General features: G+C 51.6%; 1 protein-coding gene across 1 annotated transcript in view; it reads left to right on the top strand.

Annotated features, from left to right (window-relative positions):
• Nucleotides 1-12,661, top strand: part of DNAJC11 (DnaJ heat shock protein family (Hsp40) member C11) — a 97,738-nt gene that overhangs the window by 68,835 nt on the left and 16,242 nt on the right. Inside the window, exons 5-12 of the mRNA XM_084822146.1 lie at nt 209-337; nt 3,269-3,391; nt 5,020-5,093; nt 8,296-8,485; nt 9,783-9,868; nt 10,214-10,330; nt 11,534-11,689; nt 12,176-12,245. Of these exons, the coding sequence (XP_084678272.1) occupies nt 209-337; nt 3,269-3,391; nt 5,020-5,093; nt 8,296-8,485; nt 9,783-9,868; nt 10,214-10,330; nt 11,534-11,689; nt 12,176-12,245 (945 nt within the window). The remainder of the gene's footprint in view (nt 1-208; nt 338-3,268; nt 3,392-5,019; nt 5,094-8,295; nt 8,486-9,782; nt 9,869-10,213; nt 10,331-11,533; nt 11,690-12,175; nt 12,246-12,661) is intronic.

Raw genomic sequence — 12,661 nt, 5'->3', positions numbered from 1 at the left:
GAGCAGGAGGGGGTTACGGCAAAGACTTTGTGGAAAAGCCAGATCTTGAGGAGGGGCTTGAAGGAGAATAGAGAGGTGGCACCAAAGAAGTATTCTGGTGCCTGGGTTGGGGAAGGAATTCTAGCCGGCAGAATCTTCTGAGAACAGGAGACTTCGGAAGGCTGAAGGTGATATCATTTAACACTGGGAACCTGTTTTATTTCCCCAGGGGACAATTAGCGTTGGAATAGATGCCACCGACCTCTTTGATCGGTATGATGAAGAGTACGAAGATGTGCCGGGCAGTGGCTTTCCCCAGATTGAAATTAACAAAATGCACATATCCCAGTCTATTGAGGTAACGTGTGCGTATGTGTGAATTTCTTTCAAAGGCTTCTGTGTTAATGAGGCACCACAACACAGAGCAGCGGGAAATGAAGTATGGCTCAGGGATGCAATTACCAATTTTGAAATGGAGAGTGGAGGGGAAATTCACTTTCAGCTGAGCCAAGTGCTGAGGGATCTCACGTGAGCCCAAACAGTTTGCTCCGACTCTCCATGTCATGCCATACGGGTTCTGTCTCTAATGGGAGAATGTTTCCTTGGCCAGGTTTCCTGGCTCTGCTCAGCTAGGTGTGTCTCTCAAAAGTGAGTGCTGGGCATGGTAAAGATTTGAACTCTTTCTCACCTTCTCTCCACACCGGAAGAGCGTCCCTCTGCCTGCCAAGCCGTTGGCTGAGCTGAGCTGAAGCATTCCAGAACATTCCAAGTCTTGAACACTGGGGGACAAGTGGAGGGATGCTGTTCATAACATATTAGCAACTAGCACAGCACTTGAAAGTGGCCAGATGCCAGGAAGCTGAGTGAGCATGGTGCGCTTAATCGCTTCAGTTGTTTGACAGAATGCATCCCTTGATTCTGTTCTAAGTGTGTATCTGATTTTCCTTATAATTCACACTTCAAAGGAATGGCAGCCATTCACTTCTATGGGAGAACGTAAGGGTATAGTATCCAATGTTAAGCCCTACATAGAGTAGACCTATTGAAATGAAAGGGCCTTACATTAGTTATGACTAACTTAAGTCTCCTCCATTTCAACAGGTCTGCTGTACGTAGGACTAACACTGGGTGCTATCCAGTGACACCATTCAAGTGGGTCTGCTTCTGGCAAGGCCTTTGCCTGCCACTATCTGCACAGCCCCATCAGAGTGCAACTGAAGAAAGGTTAGGTGTGAGTTGCACAAATCAGTTTCAGTGAAAAACGAAAGAAACCCTTGGGCACTTCATTTTTATGTATTTATTTATTATTAAATTTATTAATCGCCCATCTGGCTGGCCACCCAGCCACTCTGGGCGATGTACAACATACAATAAAAACAGTTTAAAACAATAAAATTCTACAATAAAAACATTTTCTAAAATACCCTAACCCACCCCAAATGCCTGCCTGAACAACAACGTTTTTAATGCACGACGGAAGCTCATTAAAGAGGGGGCATGACGGAGTTCCCTAGGGAGGGAGTTCCACAGAGTGGGGACCACCACAGAAAAGGCCCTCTCCCTCGTCCCCACCAGTCTAGCTGTCCTGGCTGATGGCACAGAGAGAAGGCCATCCGAGGCTGATCTTGTTCAGCGGCCTGTCTGGTGTTTCTGGAGGCGCTCCTTAAGATAGGCTGGGCCGGAACCATATAGGGTTTTAAAGGTCAAAACCAACACCTTGAATTTGGCCCGGAAAACAACTGGTAACCAGTGCAACTCCTTCAGCACTGGAGTGATGTGATCTCGCCGGCGGCTGCCTTTAATCAGGCTAGCTGCCGCGTTCTGTACCAGCTGCAGTTTCCAAACCACCTTCAAGGATAACCCCACGTAGAGCGCATTACAGTAGTCGAGACGAGAGGAGACCAGGGCATGTACTACCGATGGGAGCAGATGGTCGGGAAGGAAGGGGCGCAGCCGCCGTATCAGATGGAGTTGATACATTGCTGTCCGGCTCACAGCTGACACCTGAGCCTCCATGGACAGCTGGGAGTCCAAAATGACCCCCAGGCTGCGGACCTGGTCTTTCAAGGGTAGCCGTACCCCATTCAACACCAGGTCAACATTCCCCAGCCTCCTCTTGTCTCCCACCAAAAGTACCTCGGTCTTGTCAGGGTTCAGCTTCAGCCTATTCCTCCCCATCCAACCACTCACCGTCTCCAGACATTTGGACAGGGATTCTACGGCCAACCTTGGTGAAGATTTGAACGAGAGGTAGAGCTGCGTGTCATCCGCATATTGATGACACTGCACCCCAAACCTCCTGATGATAGCCCCCAGCGGCTTCACATAGATGTTAAATAGCATCGGGGAGAGGATGGAACCCTGTGGCACCCCACAAGTAAGTGGCCATGGGTCCGGAACCTCCTCTCCCAGTGCTATCCTCTGGTGCCTGCCAGAGAGGAAGGACCGGAACCACCGCAATACGGTGTCCCCAATGCCCAACCCCTCCAGGCGGTCCAGGAGGATACCGTGGTCAACGGTATCGAAAGCCACTGAGAGGTCGAGGAGAACAAGGAAGGAGCATTCACCCCTATCCAGAGCCCTCCTCATATCATCTACCAAGGCGACCAAGGCCATTTCTGTCCCATGCCCAGGCCTGAAGCCCGACTGAAATGGGTCTAGATAATCAGTTTCTTCCAAGTGTGCCTTCAACTGCACCGCCACCACCCGCTCAATCACCTTGCCCAAAAATGGCAGATTTGAGACTGGGCGAAAGTTGTTCAAAACTTGAGGATCCAAGGAGGGCTTCTTTAAGAGCAGTCTTATCACTGCCTCCTTGAGGGCTGATGGCATCACTCCCTCCTCAAGGGAGGCGTTCACCACCGCCTTGATCCCCTCACCCAGTCTCTCTCTGCAGCTCATAATGAGCCAAGATGGGCAAGGATCAAGTAAGCAGGTGGTCGGCTGTACCGATGAAAGCACCTTGTCCACTTCATCAGGAGGAAGAAGCTGGAACCGATCCCACAAAACCGGTTTGCCACAGGCCGCCTCTTGCTCACTAACTGTATCCACAGCATGCAGAGTAACACACCTAATCTGATCAATTTTATCTGCAAAGTGCCTTGCCAAGGCCTCACAGGAGGCCTTAGAATGCTCCAGTGGTTCCGGAGCCACAGGACCGACCTGTGCGGTCAGCCACAGGACCGACCTGTGCGGTTCATGCTGGTGCGGATGTCCCTTAAGAGCATTGTTTGCCTGGCTTATCATATATGGGTCTCATATACACAGTGATGGTCTGTGTGTCTCGCAGGCTCCTCTGACCGCCACAGACACGGCAATCCTGTCGGGAAACCTCTCAACCCAGAATGGGAACGGAGGTGGCTCTGTCAACTTGGCTCTGAGGCGGGTGACATCTGCCAAAGGCTGGGGAGAGGTAAGAAAGCCAGGTTCCACGTATTGCCTGTGCCTAGTCAATGTTAAGCCTCCCACCCTCTTAGCAGCCACTGCCTTCACCTTTTTTTCTGCACCTTCATCAGTGGAAGGCCTTGAGTTTCTGATACTTCTGTTCCAGGGCGTCCAAGGCCCACTTGTTGCAGTTCCTGAAGGGTGGGTGACATCAAGACCAAGAGTGTTGCGTGTCATTTTCTCTTTTGGGGATATGACCCAAGCTCATGATTGGACTCTGACCAGCCCTCAGCCCCTTATTAAGCTGGGATGGTGATTTCTACTTCTTGAGAGTCTCCCACACCAGTGAACAAGCCTGACATGGGCAGAGGCAAAAAAGAAACATTTTTATTCATGGGGGAACACAGGAAGCTGCCTCATGCTGGGTCCATGTAGTCCAGGATTGCCAATGGTGACTGGCAGCAGCGGCTTTCCAGGGTTTCAGTCAGGAGTTTTTCCAGCCCTACCTGAAGATGCCAGGGATTGAACCTGGGACCATCTGCATGCAGAGCAGGGGCTCTGCCACTGCGCCACGGCCGGGGTGTCCTATGGGGAGCAACAACAGGAGAAGGCTCAGCCTTCCTGATCTGCTAGTGAGTTTCTGAGAGTTGTCTGGTTGGCGAATGCGAGAAATGCTGGACTAGATGGAGCATCGCACCTTGGTCTTATCCCGCAGGGCTGTTCTTCTGCCTAGCTGCTACACAACACTGGCGCTCCCTCTTAGGAGTGGGAACAACAGGTGGCCAACCTTAAATGGGCACCGAATCCAGCTCGTTCCCTTTCTTAGTCAGTCACGTAGCTAACACTTCTATACAGATGGTTTTCCTCTACCTCCCCGTGTGTGTGTGGGTGCTCTGAAGGTTAGGAAAGGTCCCCAGGGCTTTTAGGAAGGGTGGGTTCAGAATAGGCATATGTGGATTGTGTTAAATCCATTCCGTCTGTGTTCCATGGATTGTCAGGGGTTTTTCATTCTGTTATCTATTCATTGACAGAATTGGATTTTTTTTAGGGATGTACAAGAATTTTGCTCCACTTGCACAAGTGTGCACTTGTGCTAATGCACACTAGTGCAAGTGCAAATTTGTGCAAATCCTCCCCTGAAAGTAAAAAACTAGTCTGTGCAACTTGGAAAAAGCTGATCTGTTGCAGAACCCGCAGGTTGGATTCTTGGAAATCCAAACTCACTTGAATCCATTGCAGGTTTCTCCGACATCCCTAATTCAGAACTGCACCTCTCAGGGCATTTAGCCCTTTAGTCCATGCAAGAAGCACTCTTGCCACGGTGAGGACAGCTGGTGTGCACAGGTGACTTTCTGCTGTGGACGCTGCAGGCCTTCCAGGGGAGGAGATGCTACCTGCTCTTTCCCTGGCCCAGCCAGGCACAAGAGTAGTTGCAGTCAAAGGCTGCTCTGAGCAGAGGAGCATCTGGGTCCCTCCAGATGTTCATCAGTGAGAACATGAGGGGTGGGAAGGTGGAAGTTTCTGCCAGGGTTGAACCACATGTACTGGTGTGGGGCTGTGGATAATGGGGTAATGAATGCTCTGGCCAGCCCCACAACTTAATTGAGTAATGCTGAATTGGGCCTTCTAACCGTTTCTTGTCTTCTCTTTGTGCAGCTGGAGTTTGGAGCTGGAGACCTTCAGGGGCCTCTGTTTGGTCTAAAGGTGTTCCGGAATCTCACACAAAGATGGTGAGACTTTAGGAATGGGCCCATACCCTCCAGGGAAGAACAGGGCTGGGCTACCTTTGTATTAAATGATTCCTCAAGAAATGGACCCACTGTGAGTCCCGTAGGAATTGTCTTGCTGATTTATCAAATCTGGCATTCTGATTTGCCACGTGAAGCACTACTGCACAGAAGCTCTTTTCAGCCGCCACCAGGAAGTAGCCTTAAACCATGTGCCTGAAAGTGCCCCTGGCCCTCTGGTGAGACAGAGACCCGAGCAGCCTCCCACAAGCCCTGCACTTGGGAGAACATAAGAAATGGCCAGAGCATCTCCCACTGTTTCTTACTTTCTCCAGACATTCCAGAGGATTTGAGGGTGAGGCTGGGAATGGCTGATGAGGACAAATCAATATTTGTATGCCTTGGATGTGAAATGTCCCCAAGTATAGCTTGAGCCCACAACCTTGGGAAATATAGCAAGAGCTCTGAATTTTGGGGCTACCCTGTTGCTTCCTAGTGAGTCAGTCGGGCCAGGTCCTCCTTCCTTAAGCCATTGCCAAGCAATGCTCTGTGGCAACCTGGGTCATAACTGCAAACCAACTGTTGGGTCCTATCAGAGGATGGGTACCAGAATGTCTTTCCCATGTTTCTGTTCCTCCAAATTCCAGCTGGGTTTTCCTGAGGGCAGTTTTTGGAATTGCTGGGCTGTTTTGTGGAATAAGGTAGGATCAGGCCTAGACGTTAATGAAGAGAGGGCATGGGATTATACTCTACCATTTTTCTAATGATTTAGAGCAAAAGTGGTAGTTAATGGGAGTCTTCATTGTGGAGTCTTCACTGTGGAGTAATTCATCTTCTAATGGTGGGTTAAGACTCACAACACGGTGACTTTAGTTGTCATAATGGCCTTGTAGGCCCCTTCCAACCCTACTATTCTATGATAATATTTTTTAGGGTTGTCCTTTAAGTGAGAAAGAAACTGAGGAAAAGACAGAGAGGAGAGAGTAGGGAGAGGAAGAGAAAAACAGAAAAAATGACCCAGTAAAAAATGTACAGGTTGGTTGTAGGGTGAGCCTAAAAGCGGATTCTCAGTGTGAAAAAGGCAGGGTGGGACAGGCGGTAGATCTCCAGATGTTCTGGACTTGAGCTCCCAGCATTCTGGCCCATTGGCTGTGCCAGCAGGGGCTGCTGGGAGTTGCTCCAGAACATCCGGAGATCTACCATTTGCCCACCCCAGTGGTCAGCCTCTGCGATTGCCCATCCTTGTGAGCCTGCAGTCTCTTCTTTACTAGGCCATATCCCCTTGTGACCAGAAGGTGGCGTGCCTTTTGCCTTTGCAGGTATCTTTCTGAAGCAGATTTCTCCACATCTCTTGCATACATCAACATTTGTTTATCTTTCAAAATGGATAAAACTGGTTTTCACCCCAAAAAGCTGAAATAGAAATATTGTGGGAACTGCAACTTTGACACCGTTTTAAATGCAGTTCTTGATGGCACTCTGGCCCAGCATCTTGAAGCCTCCTGACACTGAGTCTGACCGCAGCTCTGTCCTGCTCAGTGGCCAGCCTTCAGTGACGGGCTGTGGCTCTCCAGGCCTCAAGTAGATCCTTTGCCTGGAGATGCCCAGGGTTGACCCTCGACTTCCTGCGTGCAGAGCGCATGTTCTGTCACTCAGCAATGGACCTTGCCCTGCAACTGCCAGAAAATAACTTGGCACGCTTTCCGAGCAGGGTCTTGGCTAACGCTGTGCTGAAAATTTCTCCCACACGTTTTTCGACCATTCTCACTCAATTTGATGGAAGAGAAATTGCTTTCGAAAAGAAATTCAGTGGTGAAGAAATTTCGGAGAAATTCTCATGTATCTTGGGCTTATCGTACTTAGGAGGTGGCTGAGGAATGAGTACATGTGTCCTGTTTTTCATTGTACGATCATCTCTCTGGCAGCCTGTAGCCTCCTCAGCTTCCTACACTTCAAGAAAGCCCAGTTTAAGGCACCATGAGGCAATTCCTCCCTTAGGGCTTTTCCAGATCAGGATGTGCAGCCAGCCTTGGAGGCTTGCTGTGATTAGGTATGCTCAGAAACAGCACAAAAATAAATTATAAAACATCCTGAATGAGGCAGAGCAATGGAAGCCTCTTTCCCCGGGGGGAAAAACTCAGGAAATTGGAGAACGGATTCTGGCAGAGCACTAACACCACCTCATCCTTGGAGCTAGACACAACGCTGCCCCCGCCTGCATTGCGGTGGATGCAAATTGGGGGCCGGCCTGCCAAGACAGTTGATGCTGTTGCAGCACAAACAAACCCAAAACCCTTTCCAAAGAAGGAAGAAGCTGTGCTATAAGCCCTGCCAATGGGGAGCCCTACCTGGGAGAAAGGGTTGAGAATTTCTCCTCCTGCTGGAGAAATTTGGTGAAATTGTCTCCCAGATTTCTCCACCCACAAGTAAGATGGAGAATCTCAAGAGGCCATCTGCGCACAGCACTAGTCTTAGCTCTGCCCTCCCCCCGTCTTTTTGAGGACTGCAGGTAGAAATGCTCAGAAATGTCCAAGTGTTAACCAGGCTAGTGGAAGTGAGGGAAGTATTTTGACGAGCGCAGGACTTTGTCCGGTAGCAGCTGTCAAATGCCCACATGGAAATTCTTCACCCCGCTGCACAAGGTTTGATTCCTGGCGCCAGTTATGCTGTGAGGTGGGACGAGTTGTAACTGCCCTGGATGAGCCCAGCCCAGCCCTGGGCTGGCCCTTGGCTAAATACAGCTGGCTTCAGCTTGCTCCAGTCTTTGTGCCGAGTGAATGAATTGGACCCTTTGAGAGAACAGTGGAGGCGAGCGTGACGCTGGTGTTTCCCCACTGACGAGTGAGGGCACCTCCAGGTGTGCAGCAGAGCCTGGCAGGGGTTCGAATGGCTGCTGGAACAGCAAGATGATCCCGCCCTTCTCTCTCCCTGCTCAGCTTCTGGCGGGCGTTGCTGGAGGGAGAGGGGCGCCTGTCCTACAGTGGGGCAGGGAGGCACTCATTGGAACGGAGCCGGCCCACCTGCATCACACCTCAAGCTCCCCTGACCTTCAGAGATGGATGAGGGATGTGCACTGGGATGGGGGGCGGACAAGGTCCCTTGCCACCAGCGGTCCCCTAAGCAAGAAGGCAGGAGGGGGAAACGCCTTGGTTGTGCTGAGAGAATCCCTGTCCTCAGGACCTTGCCACTCTCTCCTTGTTTGCAGTTTCATCACGACGAACTGTGCCTTGCAGTTCTCCTCCCGCGGGATCCGTCCGGGCCTTACGACGGTCCTGGCGCGGAACCTGGACAAGAACACCGTGGGGTACTTGCAGTGGCGCTGGGGCATTCAGTCAGCCATGAACACAAGTATTGTCCGGGATACCAAAACCAGCCACTTCACAGTGGCATTTCAGGTGGGAACCTCCTCATATTGCCCCCAGCAGCTCTTTGCAATGGGGGCCTGCTGTTGGGGGCGGGGGCATGCATTGCTTGTGGCAGAGCTGTGCCAGTAATCCAGAGAGATTTTCAATAGATGTGGGATCAATTCCATCACTTTTCTGGATCTGGTGGCCAGCCTGTGACGTGGTTGGGTGGGGAAGGGCTGAGGAGAGGCCACAGACAGCATCCCTTTCTGCTGCCAGGGAACCCGTTCTTCCTGTGTCTGGTTGGCTCTCTTACTTTGCATCAACGTATTTTATTCATGTGCATTTATGAAACTGATTAGCAGTGGATTCATGACAGACAAGAGAGCGTACTGCTTCATCCAGTACATCAGTAATATACAGAATTTTCTGCCCTAGCATGGAGTGATGGCCACTTGTTTTGGTGGCTTTAAAAGGGGATGAGTGGCTGTTAGCCATGAGGCTATATGGAATCTCCATGCCTAAAGTCATTCTGCCGCTATGCACCATTGTTGGGAGCAAGAGCCAGGGGTGGCTGTGTCCTTCAAGCACTGTGGAGAGCTTTTGAAGGTATCTGGTTGACCGAGGATGCTGGAGTAAGTGGACCTCAGTCTGCTCTTGCAGGGCTGTCTCATTTCTATTTGTTTGTTTTAGTTTATTGCATTTTTAGTCACCCCATAACCCAGAATCGCTGGGTGATGAGCAGTTAAAACAAGTTCAAACCGCAAAACCAGTATCTTAAAACACTTTTTAAAAAGTGTTGAAATTGCAAAACTAGCCTATCTTTTGTTCCGTCTTGTCCCAGGGATTCTGCATGAGTTACCTGACTACTGATAAACTACCTAGTTGGGCATTCTGTTTCTTACCGTGGCCATTAGCCCTGGTTGTACGGCCGCCTCTGAACACAGAGGTTCCATGTAGCTATGGTGGAGAATAAAACTCCTCCATACGTTTTTGTACCATCTCCTTTTAAAGCCATTTCAGCCAATGCTCACGTCCATGTTCTGTGGCAGAGAACCCCATAACTCCATCGTGTGTTCTGCGAAGAAGCACCGCACCTTCTGTCCATCTTGCACCTACTGCCACGGTGACTAAGGCAGCCTCCCCCAACCTGGTGCTCTCCAGATGTGCTGGACTGCAGCTCCCAAATTCCCAGCCAGCATGGCCATGCTGGCTGGGAATGGTGGGAATTGCAGTCCAACACATCTGGAGGGCACCAGGTTGGGGAGGGCTGGTCGAAGGGACAAAGATTGAAATAAAGGAATGGGATCATTGGTGGGTGGCTGACTGCATTTCTGTGGCTTTGCAGCTGGGCATCCCTCACTCCTTCATGATGGTCAGTTATCAGCACAAGTTTCAGGATGAGGATCAGACGCGGGTGAAAGGGTCTCTCAAGTGAGTCTGAGCCGAAGCACTGTCATTGAATGTGCAACGGAGGGTGAATCCCAGGTGAGAGGTGGGAGAAGGTGTGGAACAGGGTTCTATGCAAGGAAGCCCAGTGCCCAGAGCAGTTGCTCTCCGGAAGAACAGGCAAGATGGTGCCATTCTAAAGCAGCTGTTCCAGGACTACTGCAGAACGGCATGCGTCATCTGGAAGTCTGGATGCAGCAGGATTCCTCCAGCTGCTAAGAGGGCAGGGGGAGGCCAGCCATGCGCTGGGATGTGACCACTGGCACTACCCAGAGTCCTGAGAGGCAGAGCCTGCCCTCCACTGACTTTGTCCACATTCTTTTCTTCCAGGACTGGCTTTTTTGGGACCATTGTGGAATATGGCGCAGAGCGGAAGATCTCTCGGCACAGTGTCCTCGGAGCCACGGTCAGCGTCGGCATTCCCCAGGGAGTCTCTCTGAAAATCAAGTGAGTCAGCAGTCCTCGCCTGGCCCCTCTTGCCCCTGCGGTTGTGCCTCTGCCAGGGCCTGCTAGGCCACTCTAGCAGAGGTCACGGGGCTCAGGTGTACACGCACGTCAGGCAGGGCCTGCGTGGGGGTCAGTGGGCCCGCGCTCCTCAGTGGGAGGCCTGCTGCTAGCCTCTGAATCCTCCCAGCCCTGCTGCTGGTCCTCCTTGTTGCCGCTGCCTGTTCGCCTGTCCTGAGTGAGCGAGGAGGAGAAGCTGTAGGGGTCGGGACCAGAGGGAAAGGGCCTGCAAGCAGTGAGGAGGAGGCAGTCATCTCTGAGACCTCCCCAAAGGGAAGCCAGTGATTGCGCCAGGAGAAGGACTCAGCCTGCAGATGTGCTGGACTGCAGCTCCCGGAATCCCCCAGGCAATAGTCGTGATGGCTGGGGAATCATGGGGGTTGTAGTCCAACACGTCTGCCCAGTGCCCGTTTGTCTTAAGGTGTTGGTAGCATGCTCCCTTTCACCAGTAGAGGCTGGCCTGGTGAAGGGAGACGCTTGGACTGCTTTCCACAGTATCCCCAGTTCTGAGTGAAGCTCTGCATGTCTCACCGCCAAACAGGAGGCCGGGTAACGCTGCCTTCATGGGAGGCGCTGCCAGGACTTGTGTTCGTCCGGGGTGCATGTTTAGGTTTTGCCAGCAGAGGGCTCTGGGACACAGCAGAACTCTGCAGAAGCCCTGCCCAAAGATCAAGGATCGGCCCTGAGGGTGGTCTGTTTCTCCTCTCCTCTCCCAGCTAATAAAAGAGCATCCATTTCCTTGAGTGCTGACACACAGAGCATCTTGTGGGTTCACAGGTTGCTCTTGCATTTAGAGAGTTCTGATTGCGCACCTGCCCAGGCTCTTAAGGGGACCCATGCCTCTCCTGCTGGGTCCCTGGCATCCCCTCCCTGCCTGGCAGCAAAAGGAAAGCACTTTCCCTGCTGGAGGAGCAGGGCAGGGGACCAAAGAGCCAGTCTTCCACTAGGCCAGCTTTCCCCGACCTGGTGCCCCCACAATGTTTTAAACTACAACTCCCAGCATTCCTGATCAGTGGCCATGCTAGCTGGAGCATCTGGAGGGCTCTAGATCAATGTTTCCCTCCTGGGGCCTTTGGCAGATTTTGTGTGTTCCCAGCCAAGCACTCTTCTCTTCCACACTCTCCTCCTCCTCCTCCTCCATTCCAGGCTGAACAGGGCCAGCCAGACATACTTCTTCCCCATCCACTTGACGGACCAGCTGCTGCCCAGTGCAGTCTTCTATGCCACAGCAGGGCCCCTTGTCATCTACTTTGCCATGCATAGGCTCATCATCCGGCCCTATCTCTGGGCACAGAAGGAGAGGTGAGTGCTCACCGTCGTCAGTGCCTGGTGGGAGAGGGGGAGCTGATGTTCAGGACGCACACCATTCACGGGGGAGAGATCTACTCTAGTGGCTGTGCAGAGCCCCCTAGGTCCAGAGGTGGTATCTCTCTGAATACCAGTGGCCAGGGGGAGGTGATGGTGGCAGGGGGAGAGCAGCAAGTGAGGTCTGCTGGGGCACAGTCCATCACTGGGAAGTTCTCCTGCATGAGCCCCATAGAAATTGAGCTGGTCCCACTCATTTCAGTGGGCTTGGCCAAGAGACTTTCTCTAAGGTGGGTTGTGTCCCATGAGCGAGTTCTCTGTCTTGGCTCTGCCGGGTTTTAGAGCACCCCAGCCACCTCACTTTGGCTCATGGCCAGGCTGCTGCTAACACTGCCACTTGGGGCTCATGTTCCAGGGGTTCAGGAGTGTGGGAGGGAAGAGTAACTGCCCAGAATTCAGTGTAAACCTGGTCTCTTGTATTAGAGAGTTGGAGAAGCAACGAGAGAGCACAGCCAGCGACACTTTGCAGAAGAAGCAGGAAGCAGAAGCTGCAGTAAGTCTCTGCTTGCTTGCTTGCTTGCTTGCTTGCTTGCTTGCTTGCTTCCTTCTTTCCTTCCTTCCTTCCTTCCTTCCTTCCTTCCTTCCTTCCTTCCTTCCTTCCTCTCTTGCTCCTAGAGAATTTTGTGCTTTCTATGTACATCCTCCTAGGTGTTACCTTGGCATAACCAACCCTGGCTTCAGCTCAAGGGTTTTTCTTCCCTTCCAAACCCAGTCAATTCTAAAAGCTGAGGATACAAATATGTGTTTTGCACAGGATTGGCAGATGGTGGCCTCCTGTATCTCTCTCTCATGAGTGTTATGCCTCCCCCCTCCCCCTGAAAATATAGTTATCTCTCTTGGCTACCTTCTTCATTTTTTAGAAGTGTTTGGTTGATTTTATCTTTCTAATCAAGTCTGGTTTCTTTGCCA

The sequence above is a fragment of the Heloderma suspectum genome, chromosome 15 (assembly GCF_057233095.1).
Source record: "Heloderma suspectum isolate Gila_16-S chromosome 15, 16-S_ref, whole genome shotgun sequence".
Classification (NCBI taxonomy): Eukaryota; Metazoa; Chordata; class Lepidosauria; order Squamata; family Helodermatidae; genus Heloderma; species Heloderma suspectum.
This window is presented reverse-complemented; position numbering and strand designations above follow the sequence as displayed.